Source organism: Melospiza georgiana, chromosome 7 (genome assembly GCF_028018845.1).
Source record: "Melospiza georgiana isolate bMelGeo1 chromosome 7, bMelGeo1.pri, whole genome shotgun sequence".
Taxonomy (NCBI): Eukaryota; Metazoa; Chordata; class Aves; order Passeriformes; family Passerellidae; genus Melospiza; species Melospiza georgiana.
Genome location: NC_080436.1, coordinates 5,290,869 through 5,312,775, shown reverse-complemented (window position 1 = coordinate 5,312,775; position 21,907 = coordinate 5,290,869). Strand labels below are relative to the sequence as shown.

The 21,907-nt window shown below is 53.4% G+C and overlaps 3 protein-coding genes across 4 annotated transcripts in view; 1 reads left to right on the top strand and 2 right to left on the bottom strand.

Annotated features, from left to right (window-relative positions):
• The first annotated feature begins 228 nt into the window (after positions 1-228).
• On the top strand, positions 229-3,215 carry RAB17 (RAB17, member RAS oncogene family). The gene is made up of 5 exons (XM_058028207.1): positions 229-373; positions 1,613-1,764; positions 1,974-2,099; positions 2,671-2,764; positions 3,103-3,215. The coding sequence occupies exons 1-5, from the start codon at positions 229-231 to the stop codon at positions 3,213-3,215; spliced, it is 630 nt and encodes a 209-aa protein (XP_057884190.1).
• A 1,061-nt stretch (positions 3,216-4,276) lies between these two features.
• On the bottom strand, positions 4,277-4,707 carry PRLH (prolactin releasing hormone). The gene is made up of 2 exons (XM_058028075.1): positions 4,608-4,707; positions 4,277-4,416 (listed from the first exon to the last, which is right to left on the bottom strand). Exons 1-2 carry the CDS (start codon positions 4,705-4,707, stop codon positions 4,277-4,279), a joined length of 240 nt encoding a protein of 79 aa, XP_057884058.1.
• Positions 4,708-7,900: 3,193 nt separating this feature from the next.
• The window catches only part of MLPH (melanophilin), a 28,179-nt gene continuing 14,172 nt past the window's right edge, over positions 7,901-21,907 (bottom strand). The window contains exons 9-17 of one of the 2 annotated variants that reach the window (XM_058028273.1): positions 19,747-19,830; positions 17,568-17,759; positions 13,758-13,934; positions 11,743-11,898; positions 11,540-11,635; positions 11,306-11,371; positions 11,123-11,180; positions 9,250-9,347; positions 7,901-8,940 (exon numbers count right to left, since the gene is read on the bottom strand). In XM_058028273.1, the coding sequence (XP_057884256.1) occupies positions 8,914-8,940; positions 9,250-9,347; positions 11,123-11,180; positions 11,306-11,371; positions 11,540-11,635; positions 11,743-11,898; positions 13,758-13,934; positions 17,568-17,759; positions 19,747-19,830 (954 nt within the window). In that variant the 3' untranslated portion in view covers positions 7,901-8,913. The remainder of the gene's footprint in view (positions 8,941-9,249; positions 9,348-11,122; positions 11,181-11,305; positions 11,372-11,539; positions 11,636-11,742; positions 11,899-13,757; positions 13,935-17,567; positions 17,760-19,746; positions 19,831-21,907) is intronic. The other variant, XM_058028274.1, reaches the window with a different exon arrangement.

Sequence of the window (21,907 nt, the reverse complement as noted above, 5' to 3'; positions counted from 1 at the left end):
GGCCTCTGGCATCAGGTTTCCTCCTGAACATCTCCACCTTCTGGTCCTAGCTGACAGTGGCAGATGCTTTGATGCATTAAATCTGCATCTTACGATATTATTAACGATTTTGATTTTATTCCAGCCTGTTTCAGCATTTCCAGTCAGGAGCTGCTGGAGGAGGCCGAGCCCATCCTGGGATCGCTCCTGGCGGGCACCCCTTGAGCAGAGCTGGTTTCCTTGCAGGCCATGGCACAGCCAGTGACGCCAGAGGGGCCCCGAGCCTCCCACATGTACAAGGTGGTGCTGCTGGGCAGCATGTCCGTGGGCAAGTCCAGCCTGGCCTACAGATACGTGAGGAACGACTTCAGGGAGCTGCTGCCCACCGTGGGATGTGAGTGAGGGGCTCCATGGCTCTGGATAAGACACCAAGCCTGGTGCACTTCCCTGCAGGGGGGTGGGATGCAGGGGAGCTGCTTGCTCCATCCTGCAGCAGCACAGGCCCACTTTGGTGCAGGTTTGCCCAAAAGCCAGATCCTCATGGTGTTCACAGGGGTCCCAGGACGAGGGGACAGATGAGAATGTTGACTCCACGCTTCAGAAGGCTGATTTATTATTTTATGATATATATATTATATTAAAAGAAAATTATATACTAAAAGAACAGAAGAAAGGATTTAATCAGAAGGCCAGCAAGGAAAGGAATGGAATGATAACAATCTTGTGACTGACCAGAGAGTCCAAGCCAGCTGACTGTGATTGGCCATTAATTAGAAACAACCACATGAGACCAATCACAGATGCACCTGTTGCATTCCACAGCAGCAGATAACCATTGCTTACATTTTGTTTCTGAGGCCTCTCAGCTTCTCAGGAGAAAAAAAAAATCCTGGCAAAGGGATTTTTCAGAAAATATCATGGCTACGCTCCCCCTTCACGCCTCTGCACTTCCAGGCCACGCAAGCAAAGCCACATCCACATCACACAGCTCTGGCTTTGTGCTGCTTTTCAGAGGCAGGTGAGCAGCAGAATAAAAAAATGAGTAAACTGTGCAGCCCATCTGCTCTTTGCATGCTGTGCTGCCTTCCCAGCTATTCAGGCACCCCAGGAGGGTCTCTTAGAAAGGTTTGCATTGAAGATCACCTGGTTTCAATTCCTACAGCACCCAGACTTTATATATATTTATTTTACGAGATGCACCTGGGTTTTGCCTTGAGCAGGTACAGAGGCTGTGATCCACCCTGCAGCTGGTGGAGCAGAGCAAAGTGGAGTTTCTCTTCTTGTCCCTCTGCTTGTGGATCAGCCATCTGCTCCCTGAGGGCTCCCCTCCAGTGGGAGCCCTTTCCATGGATGTTCCCATTCACAGCTCTGACCCACCAGCAAAGTGGAGCTGTCTCTCTGTCTGGGGGCATTCCGCAAAGCTCAGAGTTACCCAACATCAAACCTGGGGTCATCCACCCAAATCTGCTGCCAGGAAGGGCCACCTCAGCCCAGTGCCATGGCCACAAGAAGTGGATTCTGTGTGTTAGAACATCATTAATGACCTTCAGGATGGGTTTGGCCTCAGGGCAGGGCATCTGAGCTCCCTGCTCCTGCTCCAAGTGAACACACACCCCCTGGATCTTGCCTGCAGGCTCCTTCTTCACACAGATCCTGGAGCTGGACGAGGCCACTGTCAAGTTTGAGATCTGGGACACGGCGGGCCAGGAGAAGTACCACAGTGTCTGTCACCTCTACTACAGGGATGCCCACGCTGCCCTCATCGTTTATGACATTGCCAACAAGGTAAGGCCCCTGGCAGGACCCTGCCACCATGGTTTCTAGTGCCATGAATCCCATCCAAAGGTGATTTATCCCTCAATGTGTTTGAGGGCTGGTGACCTGTTTCTCTGACAGGGGAAAATCAGAACCTCCCCACCCTCATTGGTTTGGTGTGAGACAAAGGGATTAAATCAAAACCTGATCACTGGGGGGTTCTGTCTCCATCTCTCCAGGAAACATTCAGCAGAGCAAAGCTGTGGCTGGAGGAGCTGGAGAAGAAATTCCTGCCTGATGAAATCGTGGTTGCTCTGGTGGGCAACAAGACAGACCTTGCTGCTGAGAGAGAGGTCACCACTGAGGTGAGTTGTCACAGACACATTTTATGAAAAATCTTTTCTTTGGGATTTTTTCCTCCTGAGAAGCTGAGAGGCCTCAGGAACAAAATGTAAACATTGATTGTCTGCTGCTGTGGAATGCAACAGGTGCATCTGTGATTGGTCTCATGTGGTTGTTTGTAATTAATGGCCAATCGCAGCCCAGGTGTTCGGACTGTCTCAGTCACAAGCTTTTGTTATCATTCTTTTTCTATTCTTAGCTAGCCTTCTGATGCAATCCTTTCTTCTATTCTTTTAGTATAGTTTTAATGTAATATATATCATAAAACAATAAATCAGCCTTTTGAAACATGGAGTCAGATCCTCGTCTCTTCCCTCATCCTGAGACCCCTGCGAACACCACAGTGAGTGCCTGGGGTTCCCTCACTACCTCTCACAGAAAGCACTGGGATACATCCAGGGAAAATTTCCATGGAAATCCAAGCATTTAAGAGGTTTTCAGACACCTCTGAAGTGCCTGTCCGTGAAACCCACCACAAAAGTGAACAAGCAGCCCCAGAGGGGACAGGGGAATAACTCTGCTCGTTTCTCTTAGGAGGGGGAAGACTTTGCACGGACAAAAGGCCTCCTGTTCATGGAGACATCTGCAAAATCCAACCACCAGGTGAACGATGTCTTCATGGCTGTAGGTGAGTTGTGGGATGGCTCTAGGTGAGGGCAGAGGCAGGTGAACCCTGAAAGGCTCAGCCCCTTCATTGTCACTGAGATGTTCCAGCCAGCCAGCCACCCGTTAAGGCAGAAGGATGGACACATCCATCCCGAGATATCCCAGTGTCAGGGATGGTTTTCAGGCCTCCTCCCAGCGCCACAATTTTATTTTGCATTGGTATCCAGTCTGTGAGTGCAATGCTGTTCCTGCAGGATGGTGCCCTGGGGTGGGACACGGGGTGGCCGTGGCATCCCAAACTCTGGCAGGAGAAAAGAGGGGAAAAGGGAGCCCCCTTTTTTGCCTTGTGTTTCCTCCTAGTCCAAGAGCTCCTGAGGAGGGAGAAAGAGAAGGCGCCCAGGCCATCCCCACGTGGGAGCCCCACCGTGGACCTGAGGACGAGCGGCACGGGGACGAGGTGCTGCAGGAGCTGAGGATGTGACACTGCACCCAGCCCACCTCCACAGGGGCACAGACAGAGCTCAGAGCTCTGGGACAGCTCACAGGGGGGCTCAGAGCTGCAGGGACAGCTCAGCCTGGCCACCCTCCCTCTGAAATCCCACCCAGAGCTCACCCTGGCCTGGTACAAGGGGCCTCTTCAACCCTTTAGCTCCATCCTTAGCCGGGACATAAAGCACAGGGGTTTCCCCCACCAATCTCCCATTTGCAGGTTAAAGCACAACCTGCCAGGAGCACTGCCACCAACCCTGAGTGGTGACATCCCCCCACCCCTGGCTGTCACCTCCTCCATCTCCCCTTCCCTCTGGAAAGGGAGGGTTTAATTCCCCAGAGCAAAGATCCCGGTGGTTTTACACCCAGGCTGCAAATAAAGAGAATTCTGCCCTAAAGGTGTGTATTCCTTTCCCCTCCTGTCCTGCAGGTCAGCCTGTAGGGAGCCACAGGAAGCCTGGGGGTGGCAGGGACCAGGGCCAGTGCTCTCCTCACCCCACCCACCCCACTGCAGGGCTCACAGCCCATCCTTGGGGGCAATCACTGAGCCAGAATGGGGCCAAACCCAACGTGTGGTGTCACAGTGCCTTGCTGTGCCTTGCCTTTGCACTGTGGGCACTGCCCTCGGCTGGAAGAGGAGCACAACCCACCCGTGCCCTCTGCAGAGGCAGCAGCACCCAGCCTGCCAGCGGGGCAGTGATCCCTGAGGTTTTGGGGCACGGCAGCGGGGTGGACAGAGCATCACATCGTCCCTGGGAGTTTCTGACCCCACAGAAATGAGGCGGCTGTTTCTGTCCCCAGCCCATGGAAACGAAGGTGTTGGGGAGCTGGCACAGCAAGGGAACACCCCTGGGAAAGGGGGGAGCCTCTGTGATTATTTTGGGGTGTTCCTTGGGGTGTTCAGGGATAACCATGAGAGGGAAGGGCTGTCACACCGCCAGGGCGGGCAGGAACCCACGGCGCCCATGCGGATTTGGGGTGAGGTTAGCAACAGAGAGGCTGGCACACGGCGCTGAGAGAGCAGGGATTTTATTGCCAGCCGGGCTCAGGGGCTCGGCTCCAGCCGGGCAGGAGCAGCGCAGCCCCGCAGAGCAGCCCCGGGCCCGCCCAGCGCCCGCCGCCGCCCGAAGCGCCCCACGGGCCGGATCCCGCGGCCCGTGTACCACGAGGGATCGATGTCCGGGGCTGCGGGGAAAGCCGAGAGACCCTCAGGGGGCTGGGTGGCATGGAAGGGGCGTTGCGCCCACCATTGAGGGGATGAGGAGCAGCAGGGAAGGGGGATGAGGAGCACACAGTGGCAGCAGCTCCTCACCCCCCAAGTGGAGCTGAGCCGGGGGCATGCAGAGGGATGGGTCCCTTACTCATGTTCTCCTTACTCCTGATCTCCACGGAGCGCTCCAGGACGCGGCCGTGCGTGGCGGGCAGGCTCAGGCAGAGCAGCAGCAGCCACAGGAGGCAGGCGGCGCCCAGCTTCATCCCCGGCCTCATCCCCAGCACGCTGTGACCTGGCCGTGGAGACTCCTGAGCCCTGCTGAAGGCTCCGATGCCGCTGCAGGAGAAAAGGGATTGGCTGTGGATCGGCAGCAAAGGGCTTGGTGGGACAGCAGCAGAACAAACCCAGGGGTTTTGCTGGGGCTCTGGGGAAAATAGCACCTCCAAACATGAGCTGCACAAACCTCATGGCCATGGAAATAGGTTTGGGTCCTGGCCTGGTGCCTTAAGTCAGGCCTGATCTTCTCAGGGACTAAAGCTGAGGGAGCCCAGAGCCTAAGGGATGGGGACCAGCACCAAAATGGATGGATGGATGGATGGATGGATGGATGGATGGATGGATGGATGGATGGATGGATGGATGGATGGATGGATGGACGGATGGACGGACAGAGACCACCTCTGCCCCCTTGGCACCCAGCCCTGCCCGCGGCTGCTGCAGTGACAGCCTGGGGACAATCCCCCTGTGCCACCCTTCAGGGCACCGAGGCGCTGAGCGGGGCGGGCTGGGCGAGGGGCTGGGTCTCCGCAGCCGCCCAAAACAGGGAGCAGGGCAGGGCAGCCAAGAGGAGGAGCCGGGCGAGGCAGGACACGGGGAGGCTTCGGGACTGCTCCATTTCCAGCCACTTTTGCAAGGAAAAGTTGGCAGAGCCCTGAGCAGGAGACACTTGCGCTTCGGGGAGCTCAGCTTTGCTGCGGGCACCAACTTGTGAACCTCCCCATCGCCGCCAGCCGGCTGGACAGACGGAGAGGCAAAGCGGACAGACACACGGAGAGGCACAGCAGGCTCGGCAATCGCCGGGAGCATCGCGGCAGGCAGAGGGAAGGAGAAAAGCGTCGCTGCCGATCGCACTTACCGGGGCGGGGAGGGCGAGCAGAGGGGTCCGCTCCGTGCGCTGAGCCGGGGCCGGCGCTCTGAGCCGGGGTCCCCCCGCTCGCTGCTTTTATGGCCGGGCTGCCGCTGATGTCAGAGGCGAACCCCGAGCCGGGGCATCTCCCCTCCCTCCCTCCCTCCCTCGCCGCAGTCCCCTCTCATCGAATCAGCACCGGGGTGTCGGTGAGTCAGGAGGGAGCAGCGCTTCAGCTGGAGCTGGCTCAGGGAGGTGGATTGGGGATTTATTTGTCAATGCCCGACCTCCCCGCGGGGTTATTCGGGACAAGGGGAAGTTTTCTACTGCCGGGGTCGGGGTGTGCTGCTGCCCTGAGCGCTGGAGGGAACAGTGCAATTCCACCGCGGGATTCACACCGGTACCACCACCCCTTCCCCTCCATTCCCCCCAAAAATTTTTCTTTAGGGAAAGCAGAACACTAAATACAGACACCAGGGGAAGGCGCTGGCAAGAAGGGGCTTGTTCCCCAAATCCCCACCTTCCCTGCCCCCCACTCCCATTTTAAACGGATTTTAAGGATTTCTGCTGTTTATGCTGCTGGATGTGACGCTGGAGGAGCCAGCGTGAGGGTGTGTCCCAGCAGACAGAACGGGACATCCCAAAGCAGGGACATCTCTGTGCTGGCACTGTCACCAGCAGGGAAAGGGCTCTGTCATCTCACCCTTGTGGGGTGGCTTTGCCCTGGGCAGAGCTCCAAATGGGGCAGTGCCAGCTCCCCTGCCTGAGCACAGCCCGTGCTGGGCACAGCTGGCACACAGGGCACTGCCACGGATGTGCAGCAAAGCAGGGACAGGGCTGCAGAGAGTGGAACCTGCCCCAGCCTGGGCTCCAGCCACGGCAATCCCCACCCTGGGCTCTGCAGGCCTCTCTCCACCCCAGGGCTGCTGGCATTTAATACAGGTTTGAGGCTTTAATACAGGTTTAAGGCTTTAATACAGGTTTAAGGCTTTAATACAAGTTTAAAGCAGCCCCTTGATGCTGCGGGCTTGTGCTTCTTGTGGCTTCAGCTGCTCAGGGTTTCTATGCAAGTTGGAGCCTTTATTTGAAAGCCAGCCCCTCCTCAGCACCAGCCTGGGTGTCCCCTTTGCCCACCCTTGGCTTCAGTGCTGCTGGTCCAGCTCCTGCCCGCTCCACCTGGCCAGCCTTGAAGCAAGGAGTGCACAGGATGGGCAAAGAAATGGATGGAGCTGCTGGAACAACTCCAGAAGAGGCCAAGGAGATGCTCTGAGGGCTGGGAGAGCTGGGGATGCTCCCCTGGAGGAGAGAAAGCTCTGGGGAGACCTTAGAGCCCTTTTCCTGTGCCTAAAGGGGCTCCAGGAGAGCTGGAAAGGGACCTGGGACACGGGATGGATGGACAGGCTCCCACTGCCAGAGGGCAGGGATGGATGGGATATAGGGAATTAGGAATTCTTCCCTGTGAGGGTGGGGAGACCCTCAGAAAATTGTGACTGCCCCTGGATCCCTGGAATTGTCCGAGGCCAGGCTGGACAGAGCTTGGTAAAACCTGGAAGGCATCCCTGGCTTTGGCAGGGGGTGTGAGATGGGTTTTGGGGTCCCTCCCAAGCCCACCCATTCTGGGGTTCCATGGGAAGGGAAAGGAGCCTTTGTTCGAGTGAAAAAACAGACACTGGGAGATGGGTGGGTGGTTCTGGACACAGAATTGGCTTTATTGCATGATTTAGTGAACGTTTATTATCATCCCTACACAGGCAAACGGGTCAGGGAACCAGCAAAGAACAAGGTGAGCGGCTACTGAGCGACGCCTTGGTGGGCACTGCTGAGGTTCCCTGTGGGGATCCCTGCACAGGGTCAGGTGTGGAAGGACTGGAGCCGGGGCTGGAACCACACAAGCAGGGGATGGGGCTGGGGTGAGGGCTGAGCCCTGATGCCACAAGGGTGGGTGCAAACCCTTTGGTGGAGCTCCCTTTTCCCAGCCCAGGATGGCTCCCTTTTGCCATCCCAGCACAGCCCAGGCTGGATGCAGTGAAGCTGCAGTGCCTGGGAGCTTCTGCCACAGCAGAGGGTTTGCACTTACCCCGTTGAGCTTCAGGCCACAAGGATTTCATTTTAAATTAAGAAACTGGATTTGTTTCCAGCTGGGAAGCCCAGACTGTGGACTTACAATACTCTCTGGGATGACCACAGGATAATTTCCTAGGCAGTTAGCAGCCTCTACTGTTAGCAAAGCCAAACAAATGTGTTACTTGCATGAGAACTCGCCCTACTGCTCCTAACTAAAGTGGTTTTAGCTCAGATGCTCAGGAATTGCCTAAAATGATCCAGCCATGGAGGGGAAACTCAGCACTGTCTGACGTCCCTGCTCCAGCTGTGAGTGATCCTCCCCACTTTGCCCACTGGGGAGGGAGGCAAGGAGGAGAGTGGGGGCTGTACAGGGCAGGGACAGAACAAAAAAACCTCTTCCAAAGTGACCTGCCAGGGAAAGCAACCCTCTGCCCATCCTGGAATGGGGCTGGTGCTGATCCACTGGGATCAGTGCAGAGCTGAATACTGGAGGCAAGCAAATGTCCTGGGGGAGCTGGGGGAGGCTGACACCAAGGGCCCAGGGCTGCTGCAGCCCCCAAAGGGCAGCACAGCCCTGCCCAAGGATGGGGTGGCCCCAAGAGGCCCCACAGTGCCATCCCTGGGTGTTTGCATGGCTTGGGGCAAAGAGCAAAAAGCTCACTGGGAGGGGACCAGCACTGCTCTCATCCTGCTGTGCTGCTCAGGGCAGGGAAACAAAGGACATGGCAGGGAACTGGGACCAGCACCAGGGTGTGAATCCCAGCACTGGGATGCCTGGATCCCTCTGCTACCTGGGGTACCTGAATCCCTCTTCCACCTGGGGCATCCCAAGGGCATTCCATGCTCACTGTCAGCTCCTGTCCCTGCTCACAGCAGCCTGGAGAGAGCAGGGACAGGCACTGACAGCTTCTGCCAAGGGAGGGCTGTGTCCCTGCCCTGTCCCTGTCCCCAATGTCACACTGACACCCAGCTGTCCCCCAAGGAGGTCACTCCTGCTCTGCACCTCTCTGGTCCCCTTGGCTGCCCCAGCACCAAAGAGCTGCCCCAGCCCAAGGTCCCATTCCAGCATCCTCCCACAAGAACCCCTGGCCACGTGTCTGCACCCCAGTGCTCTGCTCCTCCTCCCACGGCCTCTGGCTTCCTTTCTGTCCAGGGTTTCAGGGAGAGAGAGGCTCAGGACTCAGGAGGAGGAAGAGTTGCAGGGAAGGCTGTGAGAGGCTTGGCTTTGCTGAGGTCTTGTACCCTCGCTGAAATGCGGCAGCAGAGAGGTCCCCTCTCCTCAGGACAGGTGGGTCATCACAGGCTTCTGCGGGGCACAAGAAGGAGAAACCTCAGTGTCCACGCCACCCTGAGCCAGCCCAGCATCCCCTTGTTCCCTTTCTAGGAGTGAGGAGTCCCTCTCCCACCCCACAGACCACGCAGGGAGCAGGAACTCCTTGACGTTCACCCTCTCTGGGGCTGTGACACCCCCGAGCTCAGGGGTGGTGCCCGGGCGTTCCTGCCCTCAGCAGGCAGCAGGGAGGGAGCTGAGGGCTCCATCAGCCTGAGGAGAACCTGGGGGAGGACATTCCCAGGGGAATCCAGGCCAGCAGCCCTGCCCTGCGCTGGTCCTTACCGCAAAGAGCCGCTCCACCCTCCTGTTCTTGCCGTTGGGGTTCCGCTGCGTCAGCGAGCCGCGGTACGCGGAGTTGCGGTCAAAGGAGTCGTCAAAACCTGCAGGGACAGGGGAGAGGTGACCAGCAGCTCCTCACCCACCCCACCAGAGCCTTCAGCCACCACCAAGTCACTTGGGATGGACCGATCCCCCTCTGGCTGCGGGTTTGGGGGCATCCCAGCACTTCTCTTCTCTGGGATGGGAGCGCTTTGGTAAGGGGGAGACAGAGCTGCTGCTGCTCAGCTCTCCGGTGTCGCAGACATCTTGTATGAAAAATCCTTTCTTCAGGATTTTTCCTCCTGAGAAGCTTCAAGAACAAAATGTAAGCATTGGTTATCTGCTGCTGTGGAATGCAACAGGTGGATCTGTGATTGGCCCATGTTAGATGTTTGTAATTAATGGCCAATCACAGCCCAGCTGGCTCAGACACAGAGCCCGAGCCACAAACCTTTGTTATCATTCTTTGCTATTCTATTCTTAGCTAGCCTTCTGAGGAAATCCTTTTCTTCTATTCTTTTAGTATAGTTTTAACGAAATATATATAATCAAATAATAAATCAAGCCTAATGAAACATGGAGTCAGATCCTTGTCTCTTCCCTCATCCTCGGACCCCTGTGAGCTCAGTCACATTCCAGAGCTCTGTGTGAGCTGGGCCAGCCTTTCCACACTCTGCTCTGGTGGTGCAACAAAACCCCAGCCTGGGAGAAGCTCTCAGCTCGCCCTGCCCCAGCCTTGAGACTCTCTTGCCCTGTTCATTCATCTCCTCTCCTCTTCATCTCTTGAGACTCTCTTGCCCTGTTCATTCATCTCCTCTCCTCTTCATCTCTTGAGAATCTCTTGCCCTGTTCATTCATCTCCTCTTCCACCAGCTGTACCTTCACCTGCCTGCCCTTTGCAGGAAGGAGAGCAGATGATTCCTGAGGAGGACGAGGACAAGGGACCTTTCCACCAGCCATCACTGGGAACAGCAGTGTTAATTGTCTGTGTGAATGGGGGAAATGCTGCTCTGCCTCTGCAATAAATGATCCTTCCCCCCTTCCCTCCCTTCATCTCCCATTATCGGGAAGGAGAGCCACTCTTTCTGCCTTTAAAAGCTTGTGAGGAGAGATAAGGGAGAAACAGAAAAGCCATTTCCTAATGGGTCTCGCTGATGTTGGTCAGAATGAAGCGTTTCCAGTGACTGTCCCCCCACCACACCAGCTGCTGGGCCAAGTTTCAGGTCACCATCCACTCTGAAGCTCTCCCAAGCTGCTCTCTGTCCATAGCTGGGCCCTGGAGGGATTCTTGTCCCCAGCAGTGGCTGAGCCAGGTGGGCAGCAGGGTCAACATCCACAGAGTCATGGAATGGTTTGGGTTGAAAGGAACCTGAAATCCCCTCTTGTCCCACCCCCTGCCATGGGCAGGGACACCTTCCACTGTCCCAGGTTGCTCCAAGCCCCGTCCAGCCTGGCCTGGAGCACTTCCAGAGGTGAGGCACGCCATCCAGGGAAGGATACCTTCCCCAAGGTGGCCAAGCAAGGGAGGAATTGCTGTCAGAAGAGAGGATGGGCTGAGGTGAGGCTTTGAGACCCAGCAGCCCAGGGGATGAAGGCACACAGGTGTCTCCCTGGACCGAGGGGTGGCTGCAGACAATTCCTGGTTCTTGGAGCACTCAGCCACCTGAGCCTGACCTCTGCTCTGCCCTCACTGCCCATGAGCACAGGGAAGGGGACTCCACTGCAGACACACAGCGCAGGGAGGGTGCAGAGGAGGAGAAAGAGGGAGCAGCACCCCCAAAATCCAGCCCAGCCCCCCAGAGTGCCCATCTCCCAGGGGCAGGGCCCTGCTCCTTACTGGTGATTTCCAGGGGGCTGTTGAACTTCCTCCTGAACCTCTGCAGCCCGGGCATTGCCTGCAAGAGAAGGAGAGCAGCCTGCTGTGGGCAAGGGCCGGGAGGGCAGGGGTCTCCATGAGGCCACTGCTCTCTCTGATGGCAGCCCCCAGGCTGTGCCCAGGCTGTGACTGACACACACTCACTTTAATGTCATCCAGAGACTCCCCAGGGCTGCTGCTGGCAGGAGCAGGAGAATGGAGGCAGGCAGCCTGTGGACAGAGGGAGGCAGAGGTGTCTCTGGGGCTGCAGGAGGAGGAGGCAGACACCTCAGAGCACCAGGCAGCACGGGGATAGCTGGGGATGCCTCAGTGAGCTACACAGCCCTTCCCAGCACCCTGGGGAGCAGGTACATCACAGCCACCAGCCTCCATGCTCACCAGCACACTCGACTTTGCCTTCTTTGCCTTCTCCACAGGCTTCACTGTCAGCCCTGCGGCGGACAGGGCCGCGATTCGGGATTCGATATCCGATATCTGCAGGAGGAGCAGAAAAGGCACACAGGTGGTGGTTGGAGGAGCCATCAGTGGCTCTGTTTGCCACTTCTGGCTGGGCAGAGCATCTGCCAGGGTCAGGCCCTCACCTCACTCTCTGCCTGCTGCACCTGGGCAGCTGCTGAGGCCACTTTGTCCTCCAGCTCCGACAGCTCCGAGTCAGTGGTGCCGCTGTGCTGAGCCCCCTCCTCAAGCTCCTTCAGGGTCTTCTCAAGCTGGTAGGTCTTTCCAGCAGCCAGGTACACCTGAAATGCAGCAAAAGGAAAAATTGCATTGAAGAATTAACCTTCTTGGAGCTCTCCTCTCATGCTGTGGCTGCAGCCCTGCGGGCAGCAGCTCCTGCCGCTCTTTTTTGACTGCCTTGCTGCCTTGCAGCACAGACAGTGCCAGTCAGCTCTGACACTGCTTTTCTTCTTATTTCATCCCTTCCCTGGGCTTTTGGAGAGCAATTACCAACAGTGTCAAGTGCTGAGAGGCTCAGGAAGGACCAAAACTCAGTGACCTGCTGGAGAAGCAGCAGCCAGCACTTTGTGCTGTGTGCTCAGAAGGAAAGCAGGTACCAGCTGCAAACCAGCTCAGGCTGCTGTGTCCTGTGAGGAGGAGGAAAACTGACTCTCCCAAACCTGCTCAGTCTGTTTGAAGGGTGTCTGTGTTGCTGGGAGCAGGCTCAGAGCAGGGCAGCCTTTGCTGCCTAGAGAAGAATGCTAAAAGGATCTATCCCAATAAAACCTCTGGTTTTACTGCCACTTGTCCCCTCCCAGGTTACTCCAAGGACACAGGTCCAAGCAAGGCAGCTCAGAAAGCATTATCACATCAGTATGCAGCCCCACCAGATGATCAGATGTTCTGCTGACTGATCCCAGGATCTCAGCACTGCCATGGCAGTTTCTGCTCCTCCAGCCCTCTCAGCTTTCCCTGCGCTGGGCACTGTGCAAAGCTCCCTCTGTATACACTGAACTGCAGAGCCCATTCACCCAAATCACAGCACCACACTCCCAGGGGTCCCAGTGCACATCCCAAGGCCAAGCACCACCCAACCTGAGCCACAGGGATTGAGAGATGAGCCACAGAGTGTGTCCCCAAAACCCTGCTCCCCATTGCAGGGCATTCCCTGCAGCAAAACCCAACCACCCAGACGGAGATCCAGCTCTTCTCTGAACTGTTTCTTTGGAGCTTGGTACAGGGCATTGTGGATGCACAACATTTCCACAGGGAACAAATTCCTATGGGTTTATGGTGGCTAAAGAAGCTGTCAGTGCTCCAGGGTCACACAAACCTTGCAGGGGGATTGGGCTCTGGCTGTGGGTTTGTCACCTGCCCCGGTCCATCAGCACCAGGCACAAGCAGCCTTAGTGAATAGGGGGTGATGCAGCAACCATCTAAAAGCAGCTTTCATGAACCCCTTGATGAAACACACACAGTGCTGGGGAGGAGCTGGAGGGAATGAGGGAATGGGACACGAGTTTTGCTGGAGCAGGTTTTCTTTTGCTGAGATCCAGCAAAGCCATGCTAGAGCAGGGTGGGGACCAGGAACCAAGGGAGGGAAAGCCACAAGACAGAGCACCTTCTTTTGCTGCTGTACCATAAGTCCAGACTTTTTAATCCCTCTGCTGACCATCCCTTCAATGCTGACCTACCCCCTAACAAGGAATTCCAGGGTGGGTGATTCCTTTGCGTTCCCACCCTGTCACAGACATGTTTTATGGAAAATCCTTTCCTTAGGATTTTTTTTCTCCTGAGAATCTGAGAGGCCTCAGGAACAAAACGTAAACAGTGATTGTCTGCTGCTGTGGAATGCAACAGGTGCATCTGTGATTGGTCTCATGTGGTTGTTTCTAATTAATGGCCAATCACAGTCAGCTGACTCAGACTGTCTCAGTCAGTCACAAGCCTTTGCTATCATTCTTTTCTATTCTTAGCTAGCCTTCTGATGAAATCCTTTCATCTATTATTTCAGTGTGGTTTTAATACAATATATATCATAAAATAATAAATCAGCCTTCTGAAACATGGAGTCAGATCCTCACCTCTTCCCTGGTCTTGGGCCCGCCGCAAACACCACCACACCACCCGCCTTGTGCCCAGAACCTCTGGGGAGCCTTACATTTTCCTCCAGCTCCTGGTACACTCCGGCCACCTCTCTCCCAGCCGGCAGGTGCCCTGCAGGGAGGGCCCAGCCCTGGCTGTGTCCGTGCACCGACTCCCACACCGCCTCCTCTGTGGCGTTAATGGCTCTCAGCACTTTGGCCGTGATCTCACTCAAAGCCTGAGCCGACGACCTCTGCCAGAGCCAAAGCACAGGGAGGGAGGGGGGGAAAAAAAAATGGATGTTGTGAAAAATGTGCGTTTTAGGATTGGCTTTTCGCAAGTTTTTAAATGAATATTATATGTGTTGTGTTAGAAAGTGATGCTGTATTAATTCTCTTAAGTAGTGTTGTTAAATATAGTTTTAGGTTATAAAAAAATGTTAAAATAGAAACTATGCTGTGTAAGATACTTTTTTTTGTAAAGAAAGGACTTGCACCGAGGTAGCAGCCACAGGACACCTGAATCTTTCAGAGAAAGAGAATTTATTGTTCCATTATCAGAAGAAAAAAACTTCTTCCCACCTCGAAGGCACTGTTAGGATTCAGAGGAAGAAGCTGACACTGACCAGACAGAATCCTGTATTTGAATGGAATTTATGCATCATGTATGAGGTGTATGAATATGCAACAGGTTGTTATTTTTAAGGGTTAATCCTTTGTTAACATGGGTTCTTTTTTGGGCTTATGTTGCCCCGAAAAAGGTACCTGGATTGTCCATAACTCTTTGTTTCTATTGTCTCATATTGTCCTAATCCAAATTGTCCAAATTATTATTACTCTAATTGTATCGCTATTTTTATAACCATTTCATTACTATTAAACTTTAAAAATTTTCAAAACCAAGTGGCTGGCGTTTTTCACAACATTATGTTGATGCGGTGCATAAAACAGCACAAGCCAGGGGGGAGAGGGGCACCAGAGCTCCAGGAGCTGTGGGAAGAGGCAGGAGTGGTGATTGAGGGGCTCACGAAGGGCTCTCCAGCAGCAGAGCTTTGATTTCAGCCCATGCTTTCTGACGTGACAAAAGAGGTCACCTCCAAAGGCTTGGAGAAGAGCTTAGGCAGGGATGTTTCTCTCCCTGGAAGCACCTGAGGGCCGCCGGGTTAGGCAGCAGTTGAGATCTAATTGCAGCGTATTGCTTTACACCTCAGCGGGCCTGAGCGGGCATGCAAACAACTCCTTGAGTCGGTGGCAAAGGAACAAAACCAGCCTGACCCCATAAAATGATTGCATTGCCACAATGACAGAACTCGGGGCTAATTATGTCCTCTCTTCCCACCCCAAGGAGCGCTGATGGCAATAACTGCCCCTAAGTGCTTTGATGAGGTGCTAAACACGGGTAAAAACGGCCCCAAGAAACTCATCAGGTCTCTCCCAGCTGATAATTCCCTAGAAACCAAGGAGATGGGGGTGACATACGTGCTGGTTGTGTTTACAGCTGCACGTATTTCCGGGCAAGCTGTCCTGCAGAGAACCAGCTAACTCAGTGCAGATGATGTTTTTATCATTTTATGGTGCCTTCACGGTACAGCAGAGTTTTTTTCCACATTTTCCATTAGGTTCGTGTGCTTCCATCACAGTGCTCCCCCAGTCAGAAGATTTCCTCTTGACTGGAGGAAGAACCTCCTATTAAAAAATCCCTCAGAATCACACAGAATCCAAACCTGGATCTGTTGCAAGTACAAGGAAAGTTGGTGCTAAACATCATCCATGCTGACAGCCTTTAACCAAGGCTGGTCCAGCTACTGCAGGCATTTCTACCTCAATACTCCTCCCTGCTTCATAGCAGGGCCTGGGGGCATAAAAGTAAAAAATCTGGAGGATCCAGGCTTCATTTGATAAGAAACCAGAATCTTACACTGATACCAAACCAACAGTTCAGGGTTTCAAACACAGAAACAGAGGTTTCAAACACAGAAACCTTGGCTTGGTGAGTTACCACTTATCTGCACTTAATTAGGAGTGGTTATTAAGATGATGCAGATTGTTCAGTCTGGGAGAAGTTAAGTCTGGCTGCAGCAACCATCTGAAAGCAGCTCTCAGGAAAAAGGAGGCAGTAAAGGATGCTGTGGGTGAGGATCAGGAAAAAGGAGGCAGAAAAGGATGCTGTGGGTGAGGATGAGGAAAAAGGAGGCAGAAAAGGATGCTGTGGGTGAGGATGAGGAAAAAGGAGGCAGTAAAGGATGCTGTGGGTGAGGATCTATAAAAAGGAGGCAGTAAAGGATGCTGTGGGTGAGGATCTATAAAAAGGAGGCAGAAAAGGATGCTGTGGGTGAGGATCTATAAAAAGGAGGCAGAAAAGGATGCTGTGGGTGAGGATCAGGAAAAAGGAGGCAGAAAAGGATGCTGTGGGTGAGGATGAGGAAAAAGGAGGCAGTAAAGGATGCTGTGGGTGAGGATGAGGAAAAAGGAGGCAGAAAAGTATGCTGTGGGTGAGGATGAGGAAAAAGGAGGCAGACAAGGATGCTGGGGGTGAGGATCAGGAAAAAGGAGGCAGTAAAGGATGCTGGGGGTGAAGATGAGGAAAAAGGAGGCAGTAAAGGATGCTGTGGGTGAGGATCAGGAAAAAGGAAGCAGAAAAGGATGCTGTGGGTGAGGATGAGGAAAAAGGAGGCAGTAAAGGATGCTGTGGGTGAGGATGAGGAAAAAGGAGGCAGAAAAGGATGCTGTGGGTGAGGAAGCTCTGCTGCTCAGTGAGAGCACAGCCAGTGGTGCTCAAACCCACCAGGTTTTGTGTGGTGAGGAACAAATGCACATTAAATGGAGGCTTTACGGCACCATGAAAGTCACCACAACCTCCAGGCTTTGCAGGAGAGGAGAGGGGCAGCATGGTGCCTGTTCCCTTCCTTTGCCACCATTTTGGAGCAAATTCACACATCCCCTTTCCACAGCCAAGGCAGGAGGGAGGGGATGAGCAAACCTGCTGACCTCTCCGTCTGTGCTAATATTAATAAATGTATTAATATTGCTATTGCTGCAGACCAAACAACTCACCTCCTTCAGTAAAAAAAAAGCCAAAATCAAGTAACAATCAAGATCTGCTTGCCAAAAATGAACTGCATTAACTATAAAACCATGTCAGCACAAGCTCCACCTTTTCCTGGCAGGCAGGAACAGAAGCTTATCCATTTAATTCTCATTTAACAATTTCTTGGGGACTGAGGGGATTTGAAATATCTTCATGCAGGTGCATTGATTTGCATTTAGATGCATAAATTACTATGTGTTCATCCCTAATGGATTATTTTGGAACCTCTGCACAACTGGGGACACACTGCTGTGATCTGTCCCCCTGTCCCCACGGGTCACCCACCTCAGAGCAGGGACAGGAGGCAGCACAGAGCTGGAAATCTAGCAGAGTGGGGTTCAGGGATTTAGGGATTCAGGAGCACTGACAGGTGTGGAAAAGACATTTCAGGCTGTAGCAGGTGCCTGACAAAGGCTGCTGGTACTAAATCATCACCCAGCTCTTCTCCCACCCCAGAGCTCCTCTCCATAGTGACTTCCACATCCTGGGATCACTCCTGTAGGTAGATGGGGAGGCTGTGCACCTCTCCATGACAGGTAGGAGCCTGCAAGAACTCTCAGAGGCTTTACTTTTGATTTTTGGCAGAGGCTGGGAGAGCCTACAATGAGAAATATCCAGATCTAACACCCCGGGACTTCCCTATCCCTTGGCATTGTTAAAGCAGACACAGACACGGCCCTGGTGGGGGTGTGGGACAGGAGGAGAGTCACCATTTCATGGTGTGAAACCACAAAGCACTGAGAGCAGCAGGAGCCCTGGATGCAGCCTGGAATGATGTGGGTGGTAGGACACAGATTACCTTTCTAACATCCCTGGTCATGGCTTCGGTGGAGGAACTCATCTCTGGTTTCTTTGCTCTCTTCTCCTCCTCACGCTCCTCCTCATCAGAGGAGACCTCTTTGTCGCTGATGTTGCTGGCCAACTCCTCCAGCTTCCTCTTCAACTCCTCCTCCTCAGCATCAGGGTCAGTGTGGGACTCTGGGGCCAGAGACTGGAGGAGCAGGAGAAGGGAAAGGTGTGAGAACCTCCTGTGGTGGGCACGGGGCCTGCCTGGGCCCAGACAGGCTCAGCAAGCAGAGGAACTCGAGGACTGGGACAACAGAGGGGCTTCCAAACCACCCCAGGGCACAGCAGAGCCCAGGGAGCTGTGCTCCAGCTCCTCACTGAGGAACACAAACCCCTGACCTGAAGAACCTCCACTCCCGTTTTCCCCACACACAGAACCTGCGAGGTTTTCTCCATGGAAAATTGCCTTGAAAAGGTGGGCACGAGGGATTTGGGGCCAAAAATCGCCGCATTTTCATTAGGAGCCGTGGCATGGCTGGTGGCTCTGAGGGCCAGAGGGGCTTCCAAACCACCCCAGGGCACAGCAGAGCCCAGAGAGCTGAGCTCCAGCTCCTCACTGAGGAACACAAACCCCTGACCTGAAGAACCTCCACTGCCGTTTTCCCCCGCACACAGAACCTGCGAGGTTTTCTCCATGGAAAGCTGCCCTTCTCCCACCCTTAAAAAGGTGGGCATGAGGGATTGGGGCCAAAAATCACCATGTTTTCATTAGGAGCCGTGGCATGGCTGGTCACAGATCACAGCAAGCCAGAAACAAGGCCCAGCAGGGAGAGGGAAGCAGCCATGGGAATGGCCACTCCCTGAGGTCACTTCTGGAACCTCTGGGTGATCTCATTTGGGATGAGAACCCACACAGCAAACTTCTGTATAGGATAGGTGGCAAATTTCCACCCACCCCCGTTGTTAGGTGCAATTCATGGCAGCTGGGGAAGAATCCTGTTAAACTCCTAGGCACTGGAATAGATCTCCAGAAGTTCCTGAACTTGCTGATCCCTGCATTAAGATGGGAATACAATTACCCGTGTCATACCTGGTGGGGTTTTGTCTGAGCTGTTTTTTAACAGCCTCCAACAGCAGCATTTGCAGCAGGCAATATTTTTTTCCCAGGCAACCTATTCCATGGCTGTGCTATCCTTTCTGCTTTGTTCTGTAGTTAACCTCAGCCTGTCCCACAGCTGTTTGGACCCACTGTGCTCTGATTTGCCCTGGATATGGGAATAAAGTGTGGGAACCTGACACTGTGAAAACCTCTTACTCCCTTGGTCAGGATTACTCTGATGGAAACCATGAACGATTAAAATTGTGGCCACCCTCCTCTGCAAATTTCAGAAAAAAAAAAGAGAAATTGCATTGTTCCATCCATGCCTGGGGGCTTTGCCTGTAATTATCACCATCCATTCTACTGAGCCATCAGCTGCCAGAGTGGTGATGGGTTCACATGAAGGAAAAGAGTGCATAGTCTAAAATTAGAAGCCCAAAAATCAATGTTAAGCGGTCTAAGTATTCACAGATTCTGCACTGTTGCTCAGCTTTAACTTAATTTAGCTGCTTTCTTCCAAGTTTGATGGCATGGTAAGATCAGGGCAGCTCAGAAGAGAGGCAGAAATGCTCCTTGACTCAGCTCTCACAGTCACAATAACCTGGTGCCTTCCTCATAGGCACACTTGAGTGTCCCATGAGTTCAAATGAGCTGTCACAGCTCTGCAGACACAGACACCACCTAACAAAACTCCTGAAATTAACACTTCATGAAGCATCAGCCTGAAACCAAATTTCCCTTGTGCAGAGGGGGCAAGGAAGGCACTGGGTCTAAATGGGTTCAATTTCCTGCTGTTTCTGCCCTGCCATGCAATGTTTTCTAAGGCTCTCCATCACCTGGAAGTGGAGAACAGCCCCCCAAAGCCAAAACAGGAGTGAATTTAAACAGCCCAGGTGGTTGTGGCACTTGGGAACAGGGTTCAGTGAAGGACTTGGCAGCGGCAGGGTTGGGCTCCACGATCTCGGAGCTCCCTTCCACCCTAAACATTTCCATGATTTTGTGTCTCCCTGCAGCACTGGCTGCCTCTGCAGCGGGCAGGGGAGGGGAGCAGCAGAGCCCAGGGCCCATCCCTGCAGGATTCCTGCCTGGTTACCTCGTCAGGGCGCGCCAGGATTTTTTCCTCCAAGCGGTTCAGCACGCGCTCGATTGCGGACATGCGAGTGTTGAGCTCATGGATCTACAGGGAAGGGGAGAGAGAGACAGGGAGAGGGAAAAGGAGGAGAGAACAGAACAGACCAGCCACCACAGTGAGGAAACCAGCAGGGCAAAGCAAGCAGCAGCACACTGCCGCTGTGGGCAGAGTTGAAAGACATTAAAAAATAAAATCTTTTAAAGGAATGGCTTAAAAATGCCAGGAAGCTCCAGGAGGTGCAGAGCAACCTCAAATCTAGAAAACTCCAAGCAATCCCAAGCCCCCAGCACGAGGCAGTTCCCACCAAAGCATCTGGAGCTGTGATGCAGTGAATGTAAAACCCCACCACCAATAAAAGCGCCAGCCTGTAATAAAGCCACCTATCTCACCATCATTCCCATGCTGCCCCAAATTGAAGTCAACATCCATTTTCACTTCCTACTAATATGTTTTTCCAGCTGTAACCACCCCATCACATGCCTGCCAACACAGTGGTGGAGAGGAATCCACAAAAAAAAACAAAAAAAAAAACAGAGTAGAAAAACCTGAAAGTTTTCCCCACCACTTTGAAATTTTCTGACTTCTCTGATGCAGATGCTCGCCCCTCTCTTCTCCCTCAGTCTTCTGACTAAAAATGGGGCACGGAGAGAAGGGCAGAGACATTAAAGACAGACAGAACCCTGGAAATCAAAGAGAAGTTACTTCTTTTGCTCAAGAACCAAGACAAACCTTTGTGGTGAGGGTGGATTCGGATTGGACATTAGGAGGGAATTGTTCTCTGTAAGGTGCTCAGGCCCTGGCACAGGGTGCCCAGAGCAGCTGTGGCTGCCCCTGAATCCCTGGAAGTACCCAAGGCCAGGCTGGATGGGGCTTGGAGCACCCTGGGACAGTGGAAAGTGTCCCTGCCCATGGCAGGAATGAGATATTTTTCAGATCCATTTAAACCAAAATGTCTCTATGATCACTGTAAACATTAAAGGAAGCTTTTTTATTTCCCTTTAGAAATTGAAGTTTTTCTTTCTTTGAAAAAAAACTAAATCTCTTTCCTTTGATCCAGACAAATAAAGCATAAATGATGATAAATATTGCCTGTTTCATGACACTACCAGTGCATCACTGCTGTTCTGAGTGGCTTCTGCCCATTCAAAGGGGAGCAAGCAGCAAAAGCAGCAAGCAGAGGTGGTAACAAAGAGATGTGAGGGGTGGGTTTTGTTTTTGTAACAATTTCCATCCTCTCACTCAGTTTTTGTGCTCGCCAGCCTTTGATTAATTAGACCCTCACAACAGCCAGGCATGATTGCATCTGCTTAAGGGAAGATGAATATAAAAACCTGGCCCTGTGGAGAGCAGAGCAGTCATCACCACCCCGAAGTGAAAGCACCTCCAGGCAGCATTAAACCCCTGGCAGGAAGCACTTCAGCCCCATTGCTGAGAGGTTTTTCAGTCCTGTTTGAGGCCTGAGTCTTGCAGGGCTCCCAGGGACAATGAGAAGCCTCTGATGATGGTGACAAACCAGGAGTCACCACTGCCCCATCTGCATCAGGAAGAGAGATCAGAGCCTGAAGCATGGGCTGCTGTTGATATTGATGGATATCCACCAGCTGGAAAAAAGCTTCATTCTCCTTCCCAGTCAAGGCTGGCTTTGATGCACCCCATTAGGGCACTTCTCCAGCAGGGACTGGGTCACCCTGCACTTCTCCCAGTGTGACAAAGGCTGGCAAAGTGGGCTCTGCACTAAAACATTCAAGGGGAAGTGAGCTTAAAGCACAGCCCACAACACCAGGTAGGGGAAACTACCCCTTGCTGCTGAGGGGGGAGGACAGGTTACTCTAAGAGAAACTTTGTGTAAAAAAGAGGAGCCAGACTGCATCAAAGCTTTGGGAATCCAGAATCACTGAGCTCCCTTGAGGTACAGCAGGATGGCTTCTGGGGAGAAACTTGTTATATTGGAGCTATTCCTTATGGCTTGGTCCTGTTGCTACCTGACTTTCAAAAACCTGAAGGCAAAGACCCACACAGTTACCAATTCAGGTAACTGAATGCCTCACAAGTGCTTTTTAAAATAGAGTATTTCTTTTTTTCTAGTTTTGTTCTTGAACCTTCAGCTCCTGGAGTCACAGGA

What these genes read in the sequence shown, in the direction of transcription:
- RAB17 (XM_058028207.1), top strand. Translation starts at nt 229, where the DNA reads ATGGCACAGCCAGTGACGCCAGAGGGGCCCCGAGCCTCCCACATGTAC. An exon ending in GCTGCTGCCCACCGTGGGAT is followed by an intron (nt 374 to 1,612) that starts GTGAGTGAGGGG and finishes TCTTGCCTGCAG; the next exon opens with GCTCCTTCTTCACACAGATC. An exon ending in TTTATGACATTGCCAACAAG is followed by an intron (nt 1,765 to 1,973) that starts GTAAGGCCCCTG and finishes CCATCTCTCCAG; the next exon opens with GAAACATTCAGCAGAGCAAA.
- PRLH (XM_058028075.1), bottom strand. Translation starts at nt 4,707, where the DNA reads ATGAAGCTGGGCGCCGCCTGCCTCCTGTGGCTGCTGCTGCTCTGCCTG. An exon ending in GCGCTCCGTGGAGATCAGGA is followed by an intron (nt 4,417 to 4,607) that starts GTAAGGAGAACA and finishes CTTTCCCCGCAG; the next exon opens with CCCCGGACATCGATCCCTCG.